Source organism: Vidua macroura, chromosome 5 (genome assembly GCF_024509145.1).
Source record: "Vidua macroura isolate BioBank_ID:100142 chromosome 5, ASM2450914v1, whole genome shotgun sequence".
NCBI classification, from domain to species: Eukaryota; Metazoa; Chordata; class Aves; order Passeriformes; family Viduidae; genus Vidua; species Vidua macroura.
The window spans coordinates 51,882,527-51,905,807 of NC_071575.1; the positions used below are offsets into that span (position 1 = coordinate 51,882,527).

A 23,281-nucleotide genomic window follows, 5' to 3' on the forward strand; every position below is an offset into this window, starting at 1 on the left:
ACCAATATATTACAAGAAGTAATTATTTGAAAGATTACATCTCAATAATACTTTTGTTTATCCCTCTGAAACAGTTAATTCTTTTCATCCCCTATCAAAGTGGACTCTGATAGCTAAGAGTTTGCAGAGCGGACTACTAGGCAGCTCGCTGAAAGCATCTCTACCCTGAAGAAACAAGCAGCTACACAGAAGGGAGAAGGAGCTCTTACGGATTCTCAAGTGCCAGGTCTGAAGGATGCTAAACTTGAACACAGACTTGCAGTAAACAAAATAGAAATCAATACAAATGCTACATTATGCCCATGGCACTCTTGTTCACACTTGTAAGAATCTTCTCTTAAGTAACTGCATCTCTGTGCTGAAGTTCACATTCCAGCTAAACAGAAGCCAACAAAAGGCTCCAAAGAAACCAAGCAGGAAGAGTTTTTAAACCTAAAACCAAAATTGCTTTTCCTCATAGTCAAGACAATTTAGGATAAAATACTAAACAAAACAACCTTTGGCCAAAAAGATCTGTAGGTAGCATCAGGGTTTTGTTTTGGTTTTTAAACAAAAAAGCCATATGATGACCCATGAATATGGTTTAAGACTATACAAATGTAGGCTTAAAGTTTTGACTTTTTTGTTTTATTTTTTAAAGAAAAGCTTTATACTTTGGCTCCAAAATAAGCTTATCAAGCTGACTAATTTGCAACAACAGTCATAAAGAAAGAAACACAAAGGGATTAAAAAAAAAAACAAACACAACATAAACCCCTACCTGTGTAATATAAATGATAAAAGCTTCATGAGCTCAGGAACACTTAGATTCTACAATGGAAGACAGTCTTCTAGCAACACAGGAAGGAGTCAGTCAAGAGCTCAATACTAAAACTTCCCAGAGCCTTTCTGACCAGAAATTTCAGCACCAGAATTGTGCATAGCTATTACAGTGTCCCATGGGTGACACAAGAGAGCACAGCTCCCAGAGAAAAGAGAAATTGTGAACACCATGGCAACACAAAGATAACAGAACACAACTGGCCATTGAAGGAGTTACCAGAAGCATGAAGAATACTGAACGTATATTCCATTATTTTTTGGTCTTGCAGATTTAGCTCCCAATCTCTAAAGGCATCACATTACTTAACTTTGTATTTTAATTTTCATGTTGTTTAGATATTTCTTACATACCTTAAGCCACATTCATTAAATAATTCACATTTACAGATATGCCGTTCTCAACAGTTTGAAACTTCTTGGTATTCCAATCCAGTTTTACAAGCTGAAAACAAAATAAGCAAAACCCACCCAAAACGAGTGGCTTTAATGACAATTCTGCTCTAATGTTACTAACATACAGAAGTCCCGTATCACAATCTTTCAAGATATTAGGATTCACTGTAATCTGTGCGTCTGTTACTTTGAATGGAACACGGATTCCCCAAGGCAGTTTCTGATCTGTAAGTGAAAGCTTGCAAGGAAGCAAACGGTCTCATAAAGGCACTAAGTTTTCCTTCGAAAAAACCTTGAAACTTGAAGGTTTAAATTTTAAAAGCCCATATGCCAAGAAAGTTTGCTTTTAGAAACAGCAAAAAGGAGGTAGAACTTCTGTTCTTTTTTAAAAGACAAACCAAAGATAGCATGTTGTGAAGTATAAAGTTACCATGAAAGGTTTCAGAGGCAGCAAGCTACCTCGAAATGTCTCTCCAGAGAAAGACTGAAAATAAGATTAATATTCATGAGAAAGGAGAAAGCAAACAAATTGTATAAAGCATAAGATTCTATTTTTCAAATTACCATAGGTAGAACAAGTGCTATCATCTCCTGAGATCTAACTTCATAAAGTTAAGAACTAGACAGCCCAATACCTAATGCCAAAGCTGAAACAGCACGTGCAAGCAAAATATTGTTGTGTGAGTCCGACTCATTTTGGATTTGATGAATTCTGGTCTGAAGGAAGCAACTCCATGCAAAACACGATGTGGTAACAACGCAGCACACCAGAAAAATAAATGCAACACCCACATTCAACTCTAGATACAGTCTATATTGTAAACCGTTTGGCAACACTTCAGGATGCAGGATATATTTCCTTATAAGAGAGTCACACAGATATTCCTTACCACAACTTGAGTGACACCCCAGGTCAGCACTGCCCACTAGCCAGAGACCCAGGCAGCTGTGTCCCACCTACACTGCCTACAGCTGGAGAACTCAGCTCATGGGGAATTCTTCTCTAGACCTACAGAAATTTTTTTACCCTCATAACAGAGGGTAAAATGCCTGAACAGATGCTCAGAAAGGTCAGAGTCTTCACTGTTAAAGATGTTCAAATTCCTCCATGTGCTCAGTGGAGATCTTACCCATGCAGTCAGTGTACCCAACCGAGCAAGTTGCTTGTCACTCTACAGCACACGCCTTATAAATTTCCCAAATGAGTGGATGACCTAATGAATGAACTGATGCACACATGTCTCTGCTGACCAAATAACCCCTAACTAAATGGGAGTCCAGACAAGAGTACCCAAATTTACATATTGCCTCCCCAAGCTTCTTCTTGCATGTGCAAACTCATCTTTCCAGTTAAATACAGAACTGAAAATTAGCTAACTCATTTCTGAGTCACTGATTGTCACTGATCCATGAGAATACTGCCACTTTGACATTACAGCATTTGAGAATAAAGTCTCTTAGTGTATGAAGTGAGGGAAATAATCCTACTATGTGGAAGATTTTAAAATTTACAATAATTAGTACGTTCCCTGCAAATTTTCCATTCTTTTATTTGTAAAACATGTGAAGATGGTTGCAGCACATGATAGTGTAAAGCACACAGACTCATTTATTGCAGGTAGGACACAAAAATTGTGACATCACTAAAGATGCTGACACAAAATTTTACATCTCTCAGTTTCCATCCTGATACAGCATCACAGGTTAAAAAATACTCTGAAAGTGAAACATTTCATTACCCAAAAATAACAGATGTTTCTGGCATCATGACAAGACAGCAGCATGTGCACAACATCCACAATAACCCAGGATTTGTGGAAAATCCACACTTAAAGGGGGTTAACACTTAAGGAACAATGCTTCTCTTACTTTAGAAAATAAAGTTCTGTGTAAGCAAAAAAAAACCAAACATAACAATAGAAAATGAATTATTTAATCATAAAAAGTATCAAACAACAGAAAAATAAGGAAAATAAATCAGTATTCTGTGAGCCTTTTGTAAACACTGCCTCATCTCTTGACAAGGAATTTTCCTCCAGGATTTGATCTCCATGTCTGCTAAATTTTAAAGCCATGCAAATAATGCAAATTCAGCCTAAATTTCTAACTTCTAACAACAAGGACTTTCAGGCATATTTACACAAATCATATTGTTCCTACAAACAACTGCTACAGAGTTATCTAAAATAAAAAAAAAAAAAAGATTGATTACTATGTTGGTTATATAAAGTAAAATCCCAGTGCCACATGTTAAAGAATGAATTCACATTTCTTCATGAGTCATCTGGTTTAAAGGTAAGTATTCTTCTCCTCCACCCAGAAATCTTGTATAAACATAGGAATAGTACATTATTTTTCTTTCAAAATGAACACACCTATCAAAAATCCACAATTCCTTCTAAGGCGAATTCACAAACACATCCCTTTCTGAACAGGAGGCTGAAAGAAGTATCAGAAAAAGAAGGTATTTTTCAATCTAGCTGTGGGCTGCTATTCCCACACACCTAATTTTCAGTGCAGTAGTACCCATTCATATTGGTATGACTTCACTCAAATAACACTGAAGTCCTTTCATCACCTCCAGGTGCTCCTAAATTAGGAATTGCTAAGCTAAGCTGCTTATTAGCTTAACAGGTATTTTAAAGTCAAATAACAGCAGATTTGCCTCGGACAACTAATGTTTGATACAACTGTATAAATCACCCAGGTCTTTTAGATGCTTGTCTCTTCTGTAACAATGGATTTTATTTTTACACTCATAAACAGCAGGTCCCCAACCACCAACAGTTTTGTAATTCCTATTCATTTTACTAAATTAGTATCTTGAAAGCAGAAGAGCTAAAAGAGTGAAGAGTTTGAGGGGCTCCTCTTATTCATGTCTGATCTTCAGAGGGACCATTGTCAAAATAGGTAAAACCATATAAATTAATTTTGGAAAAAATACCAAGTACTAGGAAACATTATATTACCCAAACTAAAAGTATGCTTAGTTCTGGAAAATTTTGCCAAATAGGAGTTTTCCTTTGTTAATGCTTCTAAAGTTTTCTTCAAAGTCAAAACATTCAAGCAAGGGTGTCCATCACCATCAGTAAGGGAAAATTCAGATTGCCTCCTCTAGAACAAATGATTCCTCCTCTCATCTGCCTATCCTTACGCCGTGTATTGACTCTTCTGCCAATAGACTCCTGAAAAATAGTTATAAAAATTACAGTATTCAGATTACATGATCACAAGTATTTCATTAAAGAACAGCAGTGAGGATGGGCGTTGTACTTCTGCAAAGCATTATCATGAAACTTCTTCAGTTGCAGCTGCATTCCATGGTCTCACTTTCAAGAGAACTGTACAGAGAGTTGTAAAGATAAGAAAAGACAAGGGACACATAAACTTCTATCAGACGTGTTTCCCACATTCATCAGTAGGTCTTCAAAAAGCACTACTTCCAGGGAGAAAGAAACCATTCAAACAAAGGGGAATGTGGAAATCTCACAGTTTAGAAACAAACCCAGAACTATAGACCCAACAGCTGACTAGAAACAGTCAAAACCTGGCAAGTTTTCATATCACAATAGTCCATGCTCAAATTTACCTATTTTAATATAATGTTTGGCTCCATGGCCATACCACCCTAAGTCCCTCTGGACAACTTGGTGGAGCTAGCATTTAACATCTGCACACTCTTAAAGACAGAAACCCATAGTGAAAGGGGACACAACACTATTTAGCCATTATTCAGATCTGTGTATATATATAATTATATATTATGATTTAATTTCTTGATTTCTGCTTAAAGGAAATGGCCAAGAAAATTTTATCACTCTTCCTGATGCTGGCAAACCTATTCAAGAAAGAGGTATTTAAATTAAAATGTTAAAGTTTACCAGTCTGTTCTTTTTTTTCTAATTCCTACTGCCTTATCATTGCAGAGTGGTATGATTTTTCTCAAAGTCTACCATTAAAAGGAACAATCTCAGAAATGCTTATTTCAAAGTGTTGCATAATGTCATTATTAGCATTTTATTTCAAATCATGACTCATGGACATTCATTCTGAAAAGCTACAAAATAAAAGCACTAGGAAGCACGCAGTGAGAGACCAGGACAATAATGAAAATGAGAATGGAAATCAATAAAGAGAAAAGAACTAGAGCAATGGGACGTGGACCATATCACAGACCATAATTCACTGGTGACTAACTTAGACTGAATGCTAACAACTGAATGCTGGCAGGAAAGCATTTGATCAAAACCAACCTGACAGAGCACAGAGCTCAAAAGGCAAATCAAGCAGGTCTCTCTAAAGCTACTCTAATTAGAGTTTAGTGGTGTGACCTTTTTTTTTTTTTTTTTTTTTGTTCCCTTCTTAAAGATAAAAAGGGGGAAAAAAAAAGGCTAAAATAGTCTTAAAGCTATTACTCTCCATAAATGCTTAGTTACAACTTCACAATATATTCACAGAGCATGTACTTCTGCAAAATCCCACTGAACCACAGAAGTTTCCCTGCTCAAGACCCCTGAAGGCCAGGATCTGAGCAGGGCACAGCAGACAGGCAAAGGGGAAAAGGTTAAGTGGCTCCAGGACAGCACACATATTTAATAACATGACGGCAGATAAGATCAGATGTTTGAAGGAAACAATGAAAGGAAGTTGGCTGAAAGCCTCCCAGCCTTCCCAGTTTAAGTCAGGAGTAAATTCTTATCTTTAATCCTGGAAAAGTTGCCTAAGAAAACTTTGGTATACACTGTACTGGTAGTCTATGTATCTAACCAAAAGGCAAGAGAAGAGTATTCCTGATGTCCATCCCTCCCACTGTCACAGAAAAAAAAAAAAAAAATGGCACAGTGATTATGTATATGTCAGAGGAACTGTGCTGACATTTACTACATAGCTATTGCACTGGCAGCTAGGGGGTAGTCTTATATTCCAGAGATGTAATTTCCTTTCCAAACTTCAGACAGAACCCAACTTTCAGTATTTCTATTATTTTCAAAGTTACAGTAGAGGAGCAATACTTTGATATTCTTCCTGTTCTGCACAGAAGGCATAATGATGAAGGATCGAAGCATACAAAAATCAGAACGTCCAGAGAGAGAGCTTATTCCTTCCTCCAACGCCCAGTTCTCCACTCTTCTACTGAGACTACCAACTGAATTTGACAGGAATTTCTTCTCCTTTCTAAAGCTTTTCTTCCTTCTGGTGCAAAGGACCACGCAACGCAAGCCTAAACCAAAAGACATATATGCCATTCCATAAAATCCAGTACGGTTGAGGAGTGTGAGAAGTGGAAGAGCTGTGGTGAATGAGGTTTGCTTAACTTTGTGCAATTAAACCACACAGGAACATGAGTAAGACTTTCAAAGTGATTCACTTGGTCCCCAGCACAAGCACCAGTCTCAAGAAGCACAAAAAAATTACTGACCTTCACAAAAATTCACAGTATATACTTTGTAACAGCTTTTCCTAAATTATTACTTAAAAATGCTGAGTAGGAGTAAGGCAAACAGGCCAAGGCCAACTTTCCAGTGCTGGGAGATGCCTGAATTACCACACTACAGGCAGAATAAAAGATGACATAGGACCATAAGTAACTCACTCTTGTGTTGGGTTGCAAAACAATAGCACAGGCTCAATATTTTAGAGGGAAGGATTAACTCCAAATGCTGCTGTTATACACGTTATTCATACTATACATGACTTCTACAAGCATTCAAATCATATGCAAAAGTATAGTGAAAATTCACATGTCTAGACAGATTCTATAGAGAAATCAGTATTTAACCTCCTGTGGTCAACAAAATGCTTGACCTAACAGATGTTTTGTAAACTCTGCTCTGCAGTGTGCCAAATGTGGCCAGGGCAGAATGCCAGGAACAGCCTTTTTAGAACCTTACTGGACAACCAGGAACTCAAGACTATTGATGGCAGTTGGGATAAAAACAAATTAGAACACAGCAATACTGCAAGTGAATTCATTCAAATTGTGCCACTGAACAAGTCTTGCTCTTTATCACCACAGCACTTAATTATTTTGAGAGCTTGCTGATAGGCATGGTTATTGAACACAAATCTGGTCTCAGCAATTTGCATTTTGTCAGGAAGATCTCTTTAGCCTGGAAACTGAGAAGTGGTAATTTATTCTCTGTGTCAAGGAATTAAGAGGAGTTAGTCAATTCTGTCATTTGAAGAGTTGAGAGACCTGAATAAGCCAGTGTTCAAACTCTTTAGAAGAGTCTGAAAGATATCCAGCATCGACCAAAATATCCTCCTTCCCAAAAGAGGGCAGCAGGTCTCTATATGCAGAGAAGCATAGACTCCATAGGATAAGGACATAAAAATAAGTTTAGAGTCAGGGTAAGGAGTAATAGCTGACCCAGAATAGGAAGGATTAAAAAGTCACTATTTATTTAAAAGATTATAAAAATCAAGTCTTTTTATTCTTGCTTCCCGGCTAGAAGAATGCTGTAGATCTTATCTAGACAACAGTTACACAGCGGAGATACTGCCACAAAGGGCAAAAAGACTCCAAAAAATATGAAGGTAACTGTTAAAGGAGAAATAGAAGGAAAGGTAGCTGAAAACTGACCATAAATACAGTGTTTCCATGTTGTTATGACAGAGAGAACAGGAACATGATTACAAATATTCTGAATCTGAAGACTGATACTGGCATTCAGGGCTGGGACGCACTAGCACACAGAGTGGATTAAAAAAAACGTACCGGATAAAAAGATGTACTGGAAAACAGCCACCCCAGGAACTGTGGTAACTGAAATGGGGTGAAATTCAGCATCCCATACTTCAGGCCAGGATTCACAACAACTTCTGCAATATTTTTGTTCTCCTTGGCTGCTCTAAGCTGAAGGCTCAAATGCACTGCCTTAGCACACTCCAGGCATCATGTTCATGTGACATGAGAACAAGGGGGCATTAATTCCAGCTGCAAAAGCTACAGAAAAAGGCAGTTAGGACATTCAGAGAAGAAGAGAAATTACTGCCTGATGGGTGGCTCAGACCTTGGATAGTTTCATGCAGGAGAATGAGACACCATCCTCTACTAAATCCTTCAGGAAGGAAAAGCTGTTATTACAGCTGAAGGGCAGAGCTGACAGAACAGGAAGTGGGTATAAACCAAACCTGCAAATGCATTTGTCTGGGAAACAAAAGTCTCACAACTATTAGAGTAAGGAAAAACAGTAGCAATACCTACTAAGTGAAATTTCACCTGCTTATCAAAGAGGAAAGATATCTTATTTTTGGTCATGAGACTGAGTTACCCAGGAGGTCCCTTCCCATTTGTAGTTCAAGTATGATACACAGTAACTTGTCTGTGTGTTGAATACATTCATCAGCTTTGCAATGATTTTGCAATATCATCTTTCCATCCTACAGCAAATCCACAATTTCATTCAGCCATGATATTTGCCAGCATGTTTACTTGGTGTACCTGAGGCCCAGCAGCTTTGTTAGCCTGGTTTATTACATGTTCTGTCGAAGGCACAAATACAGTAGCAGAGCTGTCTGGCAGCAGATGTGCTCCCTGGTAAATATCTGGTGATTCAAAAAGAATTTTGTGAACTGGCAGGGGGATAAAATACCTGTTTTCACACAATACATTGAGGGAAAATCTATAGCTCTCCTATTTGTGCCACCTTTCAAAAAACAGCCCTTATTTTGGTTCCCTAATTGTATGAACACAATTTGCAAATACACACATTAAGCTATTTAGAAGCTACTGCATCAGAAATTATGTCCCTAACTCAGACAATCAAATCCTCCTCAAAACAGGATTAGTTTAGTCCATCTTGATCTTTCTTACTCTTCTGCATTGATTGCACCAATTTATTTACTTGCAACAGAAAAAAAAAGCCAACATATTATTTCAATGCTTTATTTGGTTTAAAATTATTAGGCTCAAAATTAGCAAGCAACTTACTAGTATTTTGAGACAGTTTTCCATTTTTGTACCCTAAGTACTATATTTTTATTACTTATTCATATGAATGGCTGTGGTGAGTACATGCTGACACCTGCCTTACACACACAAATGCACATCCTGTCCAAGGATGGGTTCACCCCATTGACAAAACAACTGATTTTCTCCCTGAATACTTCAGCCTTTCAGAAAACAAAGGTTAGAGGCTATCTTATTCTGATGTTATTATGCAATTCTGTTCATTTTCCAGGCTCTCCAGCACTATAGATTGAAATGGATTTGCATCACTGACCATCTGTATTGCTCAGAGCTGCAGCTCCTCACACCCCTTCACTCAATCTCTGAGCAGACATATTACTCCAGCTATTATAGTCAATAGGCATTACCCCATTTATCTTATTAGCACTGACTGAGGCAGTGTTAGTCTGACCACCAATAGGAAGCAGCTGTTCCAGCCTAACCACATCACTACTAAAAATAAAATAGATCAATTTCTTTTTTTTCCCCAAAAAGTGACTTATGATGGCTGTGTCGGCTGCTCTGTAGCCTCACTAAAATCAGACTGAGTAAAAGGTAAGCACTATCTCTACAGTTGTGCAGTATAGGAGGAGAATTTTGTCTTACTGTTTTTTCAAACCACATAATTGAGATAGCTGTTTTCCTGTTATACTCATTATTTTTCCACTATAAGAAAAAAATCAAAAATTCAATCAAATTAGGAAAATAAATTATTACCCTTCACACCGAGAAGATGTATGCTTCCAAAGCAAATGTCTGCAGGCAAGGTACAAATCCATCCTAAATATAAAACCAAGCAAAATACTTAAGTCTTATGCCCACAAAAATTAAAAAGCAGAAATAGAATACTATAAATTCAGTGTATTCATTTCAACAGAATGAACTCTGACCTAGCCCTAGGAAATCAGATCAATTCTAAAAGCTCAATATTAATAAAAAATAAAATCTTCACTATCAACACAATTCATATGAACATCTTTGCTTCCTTACTACAAGGTTTAGGAGTCTTGTCTTTGAAAAAACTACAAAAGCCAAGGCAGAAATACACATCTGCAGGGTTTGGGATGTTGGATTTGTTGGCTTGGTTTGGGAGGCTGGGAGTGTGTGATGTTTGTTTTTAAAGAAATTAAATGGCAATTTACAAGTTCTACTACAATAAACAGAACAAATAAAAATACATTTCTGAAAAAGTAGTAGTATTAAGTAACTTCTATTTCAGTATTTTATGCTTAATGCATAGCTTTAAAGCCGAGGAGATCATAACATGCAGTGCAGCACTCATTCTAATCCCCTTCCATAGTACCTACAGCTTTCTTCCCTGCTTGCCTCTGCCATGGATCATGGTCTCACTTGGAGCACACAGGAGTCCACTGTGCTCACAACCTTCTTCCAGGATGTGAACACATTCAGGGTTACAGCATACAACCTTATGGGACCATACAGATACTAATCAATTCATTGCAACACAAAACCCTATGGGACCAAACAGATATTAATCAATTCATTGCAACACACACCCTCATGGGACCAAGGACATCCTGATTAATCTACTGAAGCTCAGAACAACTAAAAGATGCTACAAAGGACATGGGTATTTCAGTTCTGGGGTTGGTCCCTCTGTGAAGATGAATCCCACATAAAGAAGGGCTCACTACAATGATCACAGATCGATCATTGAGAATTAAATATCATGCCTGTCTTAGATGGACATCACACAGCAGTGGGTTGATTGTCCAGCCTAACTACTTCAAGACCCATGTTCCCTTCATGTGCACCCCAGCACCCTGGGGTACCTGCAGCCTCCCACCTCAGCCTCCAGTAGAGACTTAGAATCAGTATAGGAAATTGCTCCTTGGGTTTAATGCTTTCAAGCATTCATTTTTATTTATTCCTATCTAAATTTTTATATATGTGTAAATGTAATTGAGGATTAAGTCTATTAAAAACAGTTCAAATTATTAAATTAAGGAGTGCCAATTAGGTGAGAATACCCAAACAGATGCCTGGATAAAACTTTATCCCTGATTAGCCCCTTTAAAGAACTGCGTAGGATAAAAAAGCCTTATTAATTGAGCTTGAGAAGATAAATCTTTAAACTTTCAATTTTTATTTTGTCAGATGTAATTTCCATATTGCTGTTTTTTCAAGAACATCAAAAAATCACAGTCCATTTGGTGGCCCATACACTTGACAGCCAACAGTTGCTACAGACACACATGCTACTAATCAACACAGAGGATGCTACCCAGAGGGCCCTGCAAGCACCCAAGACCACTCTCAGCTCTATGAGAAGCGAACTATTGCAAAGCCAACTATTAAAACAAAATACACTGTGTTGGCATATTTCATAAGCAGGTTCTATTGAAGTCATATTGAAGTCTATTGAAGAGAGCATTTGATATTGAAATGGAAATACTATTCCTATTTTACCTGTCATTCTGCCCCTATTAGTCCCTGCCTCAGCAATAGAAAGCATAAGCAGAGCAAACTTGCAAGTCAGTTCAGGTCTGTCTGCAGGATTAGATTCAGTGGATGGTTCAGTGTGTCACAATATTTTCCAAGGGCACATTATTTGCTCTCTGAAGATACTCTTGAAAATTATTTCTTAGTCATTAATTATTCATTCTATTTCTTATAATCAGTTCTTTTAATTAGTATCCCAGGCAGCTTTTCAGTAATTAGGGGCAGTTTGTTGCCCCTAATTAACTTCAGACTTAGCAAGACTCTTATTACTTTGTTATTTCAGCTGTTTTTATGTTTGCATTGCATATGCTGTCCTGCTTTAATGGCTCAGAAAGGAGACTCTTGTGTCCCTGTTGCGCTACTTATCTCATTTAGGTTCCATCTCTCTTTCTTGACTCTATATTAAATGAAGTATATTAAATCTCTCTGACTTTCTGAAGTCACGTCTACACTGGCAAGCAGTGTGACACCAGAAAAGTGCATCTGTACAGTGAAACAGCCTGCCAGCCTGTACAGTCTCCTACCCTTTTGTGCTGTTTCTATAGTTAAGTGCACTTGTAACATACACAGTTTGTAATACAGCAAGAGGGTCATGTATGGAGGCTTTACCCAGTTTGCTGATTTATTATGCCTCTGTGGCCTCTTGAAGGCCATTCTGGACTGAGTTCTGACCAAATGTTGTTAGCAATCAATGGGTTAATAAACCATTAGTGTTTAAATATCCAGAACACATAAAACAGCTAGAGGTTTAGTAATAATCTGAATAATTTTATTTTTTTAAATAAATGATATTTCTCTTTCTTACACAGTGTTTTTCACCTACAGACAGTAAGGTATATTAAAGCAGCAGAAAGACTGGTGTAATCCAGTTGCTCCAATTAAAGTTTGAGGAAGAGTCAAGCAAAGGCAACAGCAGCTCTGTCCACAGCATGCCACTGACCTTCTGGGTGATTCAGCAAGGAAAGAGGTTTTAAAAATTCCCCACCCTAGGCTATTGGTAGTGGGGGCAAAGAGGAGACAAACAAATTTTCATCTGGTGCTAACAGAAGTCCTGTAAGGTACATCCTACAGTCAGGGTGTCTGAGAGAGAGCCACACACAAAAATACTGGCACAGTCTGGTATCAGTGGGTGACTGATCTGCAGAACAAACAGATTAGCTTTACATTACACAGTTAAGAACAACACTTCCTTTCAGCAACACATGAGCAAAATACATCGATTATATATGCACGCACAGCTGGATCTTGTAATTTTCAGCTTTCCACTGTAGGATATTTTGGTTTTTATATTCCAGGTGATAAAACAGAAGGCTTATATTCACAAAGCATAGCTAGTCTTATAATAGCTTTATATAACATTTATATAATTTTATAATATTTATTACCACAGTAGAAGGCCTGGGAACATTAAGTTATTAAGTACCTAAATACTTGGATGGCAGAGAAAGACAACTTTAAAAGCTGGCCTTAATCTCAAGTAGTGTTTTTAAACTAAATTAACTTGGGAGACAAAGTATGCTGAAAAGAACCCAAAGTCATATAAACAAGACTGTCAGAATATTTAAGCTAAAACACATCTAGCTACTTCATAACCATGTACTAGTATGCTCAGAATCACTACTGTGCGTAGCACATGTGTGGCTATGAGAATGATACTGCATTTGGAGTTAAGTCACCGCAAGCAGAATCTAAGTGTCTATTCAGGCAAATACTCCAACAGCTATCTGAAGATCACTACAAAAAGAAAAATTCTAATGGAGTTTGTTAACTTCCATTTCCACATTACTCTTAAATCCCCACTGGTAGAAGACTGAAAAATCCTCTGCCTTTTAATGACACTGTAGGAAGGAAAAGAAAGTGAAAGGGGAACTGATTTCTAAGATGATTTAATAGCAGATCTATACCAAACAACCTCTTACTTGTTTTTATTTCTTCTCTTTGCCTATGCTCCATCCATAAGGAGGTCAAAACAATAAAAAAAATTAAAACGTCAATATTAATATTTTAGCAATAATATGTATTTGATGTATTAAATAGGTGGAGTGGAGAAACATTTGTAGAACACTTCTGAATAAGAAATAACCCTGCTACAAGGCCTCAGAATACATAATTTACAAATAAATCAAGGAATTTATGAGCAATAGGTACAAACTGGGGATGTTTCCCAGCAAAAGGCAGCAAGATAAGCATTTGGCGTAGACTGCCTGAAGGTGAATTTTTTCTTAGAAAAAGAAAACTCATGAATTCACCATTAGAACAACCTAAACATATAAAACAACTCCAACTTTCTGCAGAAAAAAACAGTTTTCCCCAGTGCAGTATATGCTACTGCTTTGATTTTTATGCAGTCCAACTTCTGCATACCATTTTTCTCACCAGCTCTTTGCCCTAGCTATTCTGTATTACACTAGCATAGATTTTAAGACTATTCCCTTATTTAGCAGTTAAATCATTATCCTTTTTTCTAGACCAATATCTTTCTTGCAAACTCATCCCCCAAGATATTCCTCTTTCATTTCTGTTTGATACTGAAAAGCATAACTCTCATGACCAATGGATTTGCCTGCTACAAATTCATTCCTCTTGAACTTTGTCATTGTCCTTGCTGAACAGTTACTCTACTCCAAAATTAATTCTGTTCCATACACTTTCTCAACTTAGTCCATGAAACTCTCCATCACTGGTAGCTACTTCTCCTCTAATCGTTGTAGATGTATACCATCTCTTCAGAAGTTTCATTTATGCCCTGTGTACTTGTCCTTTCTTCCACATCCTTGGCTATGGCCCAAACAAGTCTACTCAAAGTATTATCCTAAGGATTCTTTTTGTGTCTATCACTCAGAGTATCCCTCCAGCACTTTAATTACACAGAAACTGCCAGCCTCTATTCCTAAAACCCCAGAGACAAGACAATTGAACATAAATGAATAATTAATGGTTGAGAAAAAAAAATGGAAACAAAGTTGTAGAAAAATTCTTGTATAATCACCTTCTCTTTTTCTAATTTTGATTCACCAGATCACATATTTAAAGAAGTACTCACTGTACCTCTGTTCATTCTTCACAATGCTGTTAATTAATGCTTTTCCCCTTCCTGACAGGAAAAACACTCAAGAACATTCTTGAACTCATGCATACAAGCATGCATGAAGCATTGAAGAGAAGCATATGCTTTATCTCCTCACTGCAAAATAAATAAGGACCAGAAATAAATTCTATTGAGCAAGTACCATCAACTTCTAGGGAGTTTTAAATACAAAATGAAAAGCCTTCAATGCTTATGGCTGAGAAAATAACCTTCAAAATGAAAGCTTAAGCTGATGCAGCCTGGTACCAACATGCAAACACTCTATCTCTTCTGCTGCTCAGACTTTCCCACACACAGCAACAAACTGAAAACTGCCTTTTCACAGCTGCTATTCTGAAACCTGGGGGAATGAGCTGCAACGCACAAGAACTGGGCTGCTTTCAATTCAGTGCCAGCACTTCTAGGCAGAAATGGGCACTGGAGAGAGGCATTAGGCAAATGAGAAGGACTTCAGAAGACTCTGTTCCTCACCCTGCCTCCCATGCTGAATGGCAAGAGACAGAAGTCAAAGAGAAGTCTGAGTGCCAGACCTGTGCATGCCACTGCCATCAGCTGGTAGCAAGAGGAGTACCTTGGAAAGAAATATAGGAGGCATGTTTGCAGCTAGTGTGCCAAAAAAACCCCTATATGAAAACTGACTTCAGGATTAAATGTTTAAAAGCCTTAAAGATACCTGAGATACCTTAGAGAACCAGCCTGGTACCTGGTTCAGAGAGAGTAACATACTAAATGGGGCTCAGTACAACTAAATACAGAACCAGAGTCAAGGCATAAAGACAAACACCCCAAAACACATCCCTCAATGAGCAGAGGTGAGGCAGTGAGCCAAGCACTTTCCTAGCAGACAACAAACACATCATCCCATCTTCCTCTAAGGATAACTCTCCAGTCAATAAAGCAAGTCTTGTCCCTGAGCTATTAGCTTTCCACTCATAGCAAGGGAAGCAGCAGGAGGCAGGGATATGTTAAGCTAGCAAAGTAAGGGATATCTACACACAAGGAAAAAACAAGGATAATGGGAGACTAGAACACAAATACAAAGGTACATTAAAAAAGCAAACCAATACATATTAAAAGCAACTTCAGGGTGATATTCACCAGTATTAAAAATAAATGGTACAAAGCCAGAAAGAGAAAAACCAACTCTAATAACCAGCATGAAAATGGAAAGGCAATTGGTTAGTAGCGTCCCCAAACATGAACTGGTGACAACAGGTTTGCATGGGGGAGCAAGGGGGAAAAACTGAAAATTTGCTATTACAGAAATACATTGCTCAATGAATAGTCAACTAGCAACCAAACAGTATTTTCTGCTCTGGCAATAGTGTACAGTTAAAGACAGCATGTAGTAATTGATATTTTGATACATTGCACCTCAGGCAGGTAAAGGAGTGCAGTTCAGAGGGGGAAAAAGTATTTTCCTCAGCTTTGTTATTCCACAGCATCAATGAGTATATTTCACAGATGATGTCTGAGAAAGTATTAAAGACAAGATGAGCTGATTTGGTATTTCTGCCTCTCAATCACCAATTACAGCAGTTCAGATACACAAAATACAATGTGAGAATAACAACTGCAAAGGGTTAGAAATGCAAGGCAGCCCAGCCAGACAATTCCCCCATACAGTCCCTGAAGAGAGGGTGGCAATCAACTGATCCTTCAAGCTTTCCTCCTGTCAGCTCCCCTGTAGAAAAAAACCCTAATAACTAGTCTTCCACAGGCACATTAAACTGGGTATTTGCCAACAGAGTTAACATATTTGTCAAACGTTGTCTGTGACAGAAAAAAAGAAACAACCTGAGGTTAGGCATTCAGAGAAAAAAAAAAAAGTTCCATCCACTAATAACCATTCAAATTTCAAAGGCAAGTATAGGTAAAATAGGCAGTGAAAACAAAAACAAAGCAGGCAAAAGAAGAGAGTGATAAATTTTTCATCATAGTAGACCAGGTTTGCAGACTGTCCAAACATGTTCACTTCATTACACAGCTGTTTACCAATATGTGGTTTTCCCAGCACACCGCCAGCTTCTGGCCAAGCCACACTGATCCCTGCTGAGCTGGTAGGCCAGAAGAAGAATTTAAGATTAAAACACAACTCTGATGGGTTGTCATTTCTAAAGTGGCACTGGTTACTAGGAGGCTTTGCTTCTCTCATCACCCTTCAGTACTTCTTCAGCCATGGCCGATTCAATTGCCCATGGGGAGCAACTTTCCTAACTGCAGGCAAAACCAACTTCTTCCCCAAATAGCTGGTTCTCACAGGGGTAGAAAGATCTATTTGTGAATAACCTTGTCTCAACACGTAGACAGGTCTGTAGGCTACCATATTATGGGTTTTGACAGGATTTACCAGAACTCTCTATACTCATTTGACTAAAAACTATACACAGCTTAGAGCTCAATGACAAGGTGTTATGGGGAAAAATAAGGAAATCAACTTGATTAAAAATTACTTTCTATAACACTACAAAAAGAACTGAAATTTGTAAAGGAAGCAATGAAGGTAGAATTGGAAGACATGTTCCTAGAAAGACGTTTAGCAGAATTTTGACCAGATGAACAAGTTTTATAGCTGTTTGTTCTCTGAAATGTGTCTACAGTTTCTGAAAACAATGGTTTTGGATGCATTCTCCTTGCTACCTTAGCAATGCAGAAAGGAACATCTAATGAAGCATGTTCAGAGGCCAAGAGACAATTTTTCTTTCCCAAAATATGCTTAGCCAATAAATAAGCAGATACACATCACCAGCTCAAAAGCAAGGAGACACAGGGCTTGAGACAGAAGAAAGACAAACACTGGGAATAAAACTGCAATCCAGAGAATGAAGCCTAGCCCCATAACCAGTATTTCCTGACACTGTTGTGTAGTGAACACGTACCATTATAAAACTCTCCTTTACGGATAAAGTCCAAGAAAGAAGAAAGAATGCACAAAATTCAGATGAAAATAAATTACTGACTACTGCTCCTACTTTCAAGAATTAGCTAGAAGTCAATGCTTTTGAGCTATTTATGATTTAATAGCTGGATGGGAGAGAAGGAATGGAAGGAAAATAGGTTATCAAGTATTCAGGAAGTAAACTCACTCAGTTATGAATTCTACATGGCTAGATCAATTATTTCTAATACCTATCACCTATGAAAGCAAGACTTGAATTATCAGCTTTGATGCACTAAGCCTTTCATACATTAAAAAATCTTGTTTAGCCTAGGAGTGCTACTTCTCCCTTAGTCTTGGATTTCTTGGATTTTCTTCTCCCTTTACTGGATTTTGAGAAAGAAAAACACAGGAAAAACAGAAAACACACTTTTTTTTTTTTTTTTTTTTTTTTTTTTTTGTGAGTTAGTTGTAGCACTTTGTTGTCCCTTCCTTCCCCAGGAACTTTAACTCTGATTTAACCCCCCAGATACAGAACCCTTTGGTTCTGTACATTCACTGAGTAGGTACACTCACTACTGGGTAGGTGCATATGGGTGTACAACTGATTAGTACAAACAGTAGTTACCAGGGCCATCATCTAATCACTGACTCAGTACTTATATACTCATATATAATATATGTTCACACACACAACTTTCCCTTGATGGAAGACAGTAACAAGTGAATTTCTTTCACTAAATCTCATTCTATGAACAAATTCAATCTGGTGGTTTGAGATTTGGTTTGGCTGGGGTAGGAGAACAGAAGAAAGAGGAATAGGCTTAGTTAACAATTGTCTTCTCTTTTGTTGGGACTAAAAACAAGGAGGAGTGAAGAGACAGAAGAAAAAAATGGTGAAATATGTTTGAGGGGACTCAAAAAGAAAAGTAGTTGCTACAGAAAAGTGACAGTCCAAACCAGCGTCAGACAAAATTTGCTCTACAAAAGAACAATATGTGATGATGCATCAATATTTCTCTGCAAGGTAGAAAATACATGACTAAATGTTCACAAGTATCTATTGAAAATATGTTACTAAATACATACTAGCCCTTCTCTGTAGAGCTAACTCCATCTTCATCAGGATATGCTACCTCACCTTGAAAAATAACATCATGCTTCAGTTCCACACCTCCAATATTTGATTATACCCCCTTCTCTATCAAAAATCGACTAGCAACCAAATTAAGGCAGGATATAATAGCAACTAACTCTGAACAGTTAAAAAAGAGTATTTCTATCACATAAGCATCCTAGAGACTAAGGAAAAAAAACCAAAGAGCCATGTTATAAAAGTATGTGATTCAGCAAACCCTGGGCTAAATTACATTGACTTTATCGTTAAAAGCAAGATAGAGGAATTGATGGACTCTGGCGAATTATGCTAGTTCTTGTTTTTTCTTAAAGTTTGATTTTTTTTTTTAGTTAACCTTACCTATCACAATACAGCAGAGCTAATTTTACTTAGCGAGAAAAAAGAAGGAAGAAGAAAGGACAACAGAGGAGTGAAACACTGCCTGCATTCAAAATTCTTTAATTAGTATAACAGAGTCCTTAAGTATGGTGGTTTCAAGATACCATATAGTACATTTTAATCTGATACTAAAGCAAGAACATAAGAAGCCAGCCATACTGTGACCCATTTCCTTACTGATATTACAAGGCAGTTAAAGATACTTGATATATTAATTCCATCTCATTCCCAACTGGATAATATGTTCCACATTAAAAAGGAAGCAAACTGCATTCCTCAATATTTGCTCAGCAATATGCCAAATGAACTTGCAGAAAGAACAAATTACTTCTGCTCTTAAGCAGGGTGTATACTATTATTAGGCTCTTGAAAGACTGCCGGTGCAAAAGTACTACAAGGAGTTCACAAGCTGAAATGACACAGCACCATAGATTGTCATTCTAAACTGCACCTTGGATAACCCATGATGGACAGGGCGTGCTGAAGCTAACAGTTCAGGTTGCATAATGCAGGCAAGGAACCTCAGGCCAGCTCACAGTGGACAGCCAGCCACATGCTGTCACACAAGTCAGAACTGAAGCAAAAGAGCAAGAGATCAAGTCCATATCTGTATCCTATCTTAGCAGATAGAAAATTAATTCAGGAAATAAGACAGACTTTTATCCCATAGAATATGAGTCATAGAATCACATAATGGGTAAGGTTGGAAGGGGCAACAGTGGTTCATCTAGTCCAACCTCACTGTTTAAGCAGGGTCATCCCAGAGCATATGGCACAGGATTGCATCCAGATGGTTCTTGAATATCTCCAGTCAGGGAGACTCCACAGCCTCTCTGGGCAATCTGCTCCTGTGTGCAGTCACCCGCACAGTAAAGAAGTTCTTCCTCACACTCCAGTAAAGAAGTTCCTTCTCATATGCAGGTGCAATTTCTGTGCATCAGTTTCTGCTTGCTGTCTCTTGTCTTACTACTTTGCACCACTAAGAAGAGTATCCTCTTGACATCCTCCCTTCAGATACTCATATACATTGATAAGGTCCCCTCTCAGTCATCTCTTCTCCAGTCCACCTGTCACACAAAGTATCTTCAGGACACGGTTTAAGACAAATGGTTGCACTCTCATTCCCAAAGCTGACATGGGGCCACCGTGCAGTGCAGAGAACAGAAGTTAGACATAAAAGAGGGCTCCTTCAGACAGCTCTCAGCAATCCCAAATTATCAAAGCAGGTTCTCTGAACTCTCAAAACTCATGACCAGTTCTATTACCCCTACATGCAATAATTCACTGGGTAATATATCCAAAATTGAGGAAGAGGAAGCATGGTTATGTGCATTTCATTAGGTCTAGACAGAAGTGCAACTCTTCAAAAGACTTATTTTTTGTGTTATGTCTTATTTAAAAACACTATTTCCTGACCAGGAAAAGACAAGTCATCCTTGTTCTGCAGCTAAATTCCTAAATATGACAAAAGTCACTTTGTACATACAGCAATTAATGCAAAATCCAGAGTTCACTTAAAAATAGTAATTAGCAAGAGCTATATTTAATTGTAGGTATCAAGTAAATTTTGTTAATCAGTCTGTTCATTGGTCATAGACAAATTCACAAGTTTTATTTCTGCATTTGCTGCACATCAGTAATCTCTTTTAATACATTTTATTAATAAAAATAATTAATACAGTAGTTATTTTTAAAACAGTTCCTATACTTAGTGACTTAGATCAGTGAGAACTTCTAAATGCTCAGTATCTTCTGCAATTGATGGCCACAGGCTGCAACTTGGAAGTTGATTAGGAAAATTTAATCAAGAGGGGGCAATGGAGCAGTAGAGCAGGTCGCACAGACAGATTGAGAGATCTCATTCCTGGAGGCTTCTCAGCCTCCTGCTTAAACCTAGATTGATATCAACACTACATCAAGTCTGCTTTGGCTTTGTCCACTGGGAAGTCACATTCATAGGGATCTAGATATCTCTTCAAAATATAATTTCTATGATGATTCCATGTTTGGGTAGAAAATTTCCAGTGGGTTGAAAAAATTTATTTCAGATTTTCTTTGGCTTTCTGTTTACAAGATGTCTCTATTCAGACTCTAGAGTTTAAGGACCTAACACTTAATATAAATAAAATAATCTTCCAGAAACAATCTCATTATTACTACCATGTTGCCACATTAACTTGTCTGAGAATTCACTAAACACAATTACTTACCTACTGCAGGCATACTTCAGATACTTCAAAACATTTAGTACTGGATTTTACAAACCCTTAGACATATGGAAGTATCAAAATTATAAAAGCCAAGTAGAATTAAATAATTTCTGTGTCCTATCACTATCCTTCTAGAAAGTGATGTAGAATGGGGGGTTTGTTTGTTTCTTTTGTTTTGGATTAGTTTGTTTGTTTACAGAACTGAAAGTAAAAACCCAATTTTTTAGATTAAACATTTCAAGAACTGAGCTTTTAAGTAGTTATCTGGAAACATAGTGCCTTAATCCAAAACTTTAAGTATACTACTTATTCAATAGCTCAAAATTAAGAGGGAATAAACATAAATACCTACACACATCTGCCAGTTCTCAAAAGCTTGTCTTTCGCGTACAAGACACAGAGAACAACTTAGGTCAACCTTCATTAGAAGGTCATTCTCACCACAAACACGCATGTTGATTGTTTCTATGTACAGAGAGCACACTCGATAACTCATGAAATAAAATAGTTTTCTCGTTCACCTGTGTTTTATGGGTTAATTTGCTCGGGTTGAGTACGGACGGTCAGAACGCGACTGGCAGCAGGCACCTCTGGAAGGTTTAATTCCACCCATCAGGCACCGCCAAGAAGCAGGAATATATCCTCCACCGCAGAACGGCCCCAGCGCGCCCGCTCCCTGCGCTCCTGTGCCCTTCGCACGGCGACTTCGAGCGCAACTCTAAAAACTTAAACGACTTCACCCCCGGTGACTGACGGATTTCTAGATAAAGGGTGTGTTTTAGGCAAGGCGCGCTGACACCCAGCCCTGCAGCAGCCGCTCCGGCAGCGCCGCCGGCGCTCCCCGCGCCGTGCCCGGCCGGTGCCGCGGCCCCGCTCAACCTGTTGCGGGCCGGAGCACCGCGGCGGCGGCGGCGCGGCACCGGCGGGCGGGACGGACGGCGCGGGATGGCCCATGGGAGACGAGCGCACACGGCGGGGCGCGGGAGCGGGGAGGCGGGGGCTCACCTTCTGCTGCCGGCGGGCCATGTCCGTGGGCTGCTTGGCGTTGAAGGGGTGCGCGATGCACCTCGCGATGAACACGTAGAGCTGCAGCCGGAGCCGCTTCTCCCGCTCCTCTCGCTGCAGGCGCTCCTGCTCCTCCCGGCCCTCGCTCAGCACCGAAGGGCTAGGGCTGGCTGCCCGTGCCGCCCCGGCCTCCCTGCCCCGCGAGTCCCGGGCGGGCTGCGGCAGCGAGCGCGGCGAGCCGCCGCCCGCCGCCACCAGCACGTCCCGCCGCTCCTCTTCCAGAAGCTCATCGGACTCCTCCTCGCTGGAGGAAGGGTCCAGCATCGCTCTCGGCGGGCGCGCCCCGCGGCCGGGCACGGAGCGAGGCGGGGAGCGGCGCGCACCTTTCCGGACACGTCGAGTTTACACACGGACTGTTTCCGACCGGCGGCGGCCGCCGGGCGGGAGCGGTGGGGCGGGGAGCAGAGGCGGGGTTTGGGAAGGGGGGTCGAGCCTGGGTTGCCGTGGGAATTGCTCCGAGCGGCTCCCGGCGGAGGCAGAGGCGGGACTGGGGCCGGGCTAACATCTCCGCCCGCCCCGGCGAGCGCAGCGACCCGCGAGTGTCCGGGACGGAGTCGGGCTGGCTGCGCTGGGACTGCCGTAACGCCGCACCTGCCAACGCGCCCCAGCGCACGGCGCGGCTCCGCTCGGTTCGGCTGCCCTGCTCCCAACGACAGGGGCAGTCGCTGGCAAGGGAGCCCTCAGCAGCGCTGCTCCTCTCGGGCCCTGCCGGCCTGGCAGCGGCTGGTGCGGTGCTCCTTGCCCCGCGCCCCGGCCAGCGTGGGAAGCGCGCCCGCCGCTCGCCAGCCGGCTCGGACACACGGCGGGACTCCCTGCTGGACGGGCAGAGCGGACGCTGTGCTCGTCGACGACCCCGAGCTTCGCTGGCATCCTCTGCTAAGTGTTGGTGCGGAAA

The 23,281-nt window shown here is 39.7% G+C and overlaps 1 protein-coding gene across 5 annotated transcripts in view; it reads right to left on the minus strand.

Moving 5' to 3' along the window:
* The window catches only part of CADPS2 (calcium dependent secretion activator 2), a 284,824-nt gene extending 262,101 nt beyond the window's left edge, over nt 1-22,723 (minus strand). For all 5 annotated transcript variants that reach the window (XM_053977635.1, XM_053977634.1, XM_053977633.1 and 2 more), the window contains exon 1: nt 22,327-22,723. In XM_053977635.1, the coding sequence (XP_053833610.1) occupies nt 22,327-22,650 (324 nt within the window). In that variant the 5' untranslated portion in view covers nt 22,651-22,723. The remainder of the gene's footprint in view (nt 1-22,326) is intronic.
* Between the last annotated feature and the right edge of the window lie 558 nt (nt 22,724-23,281).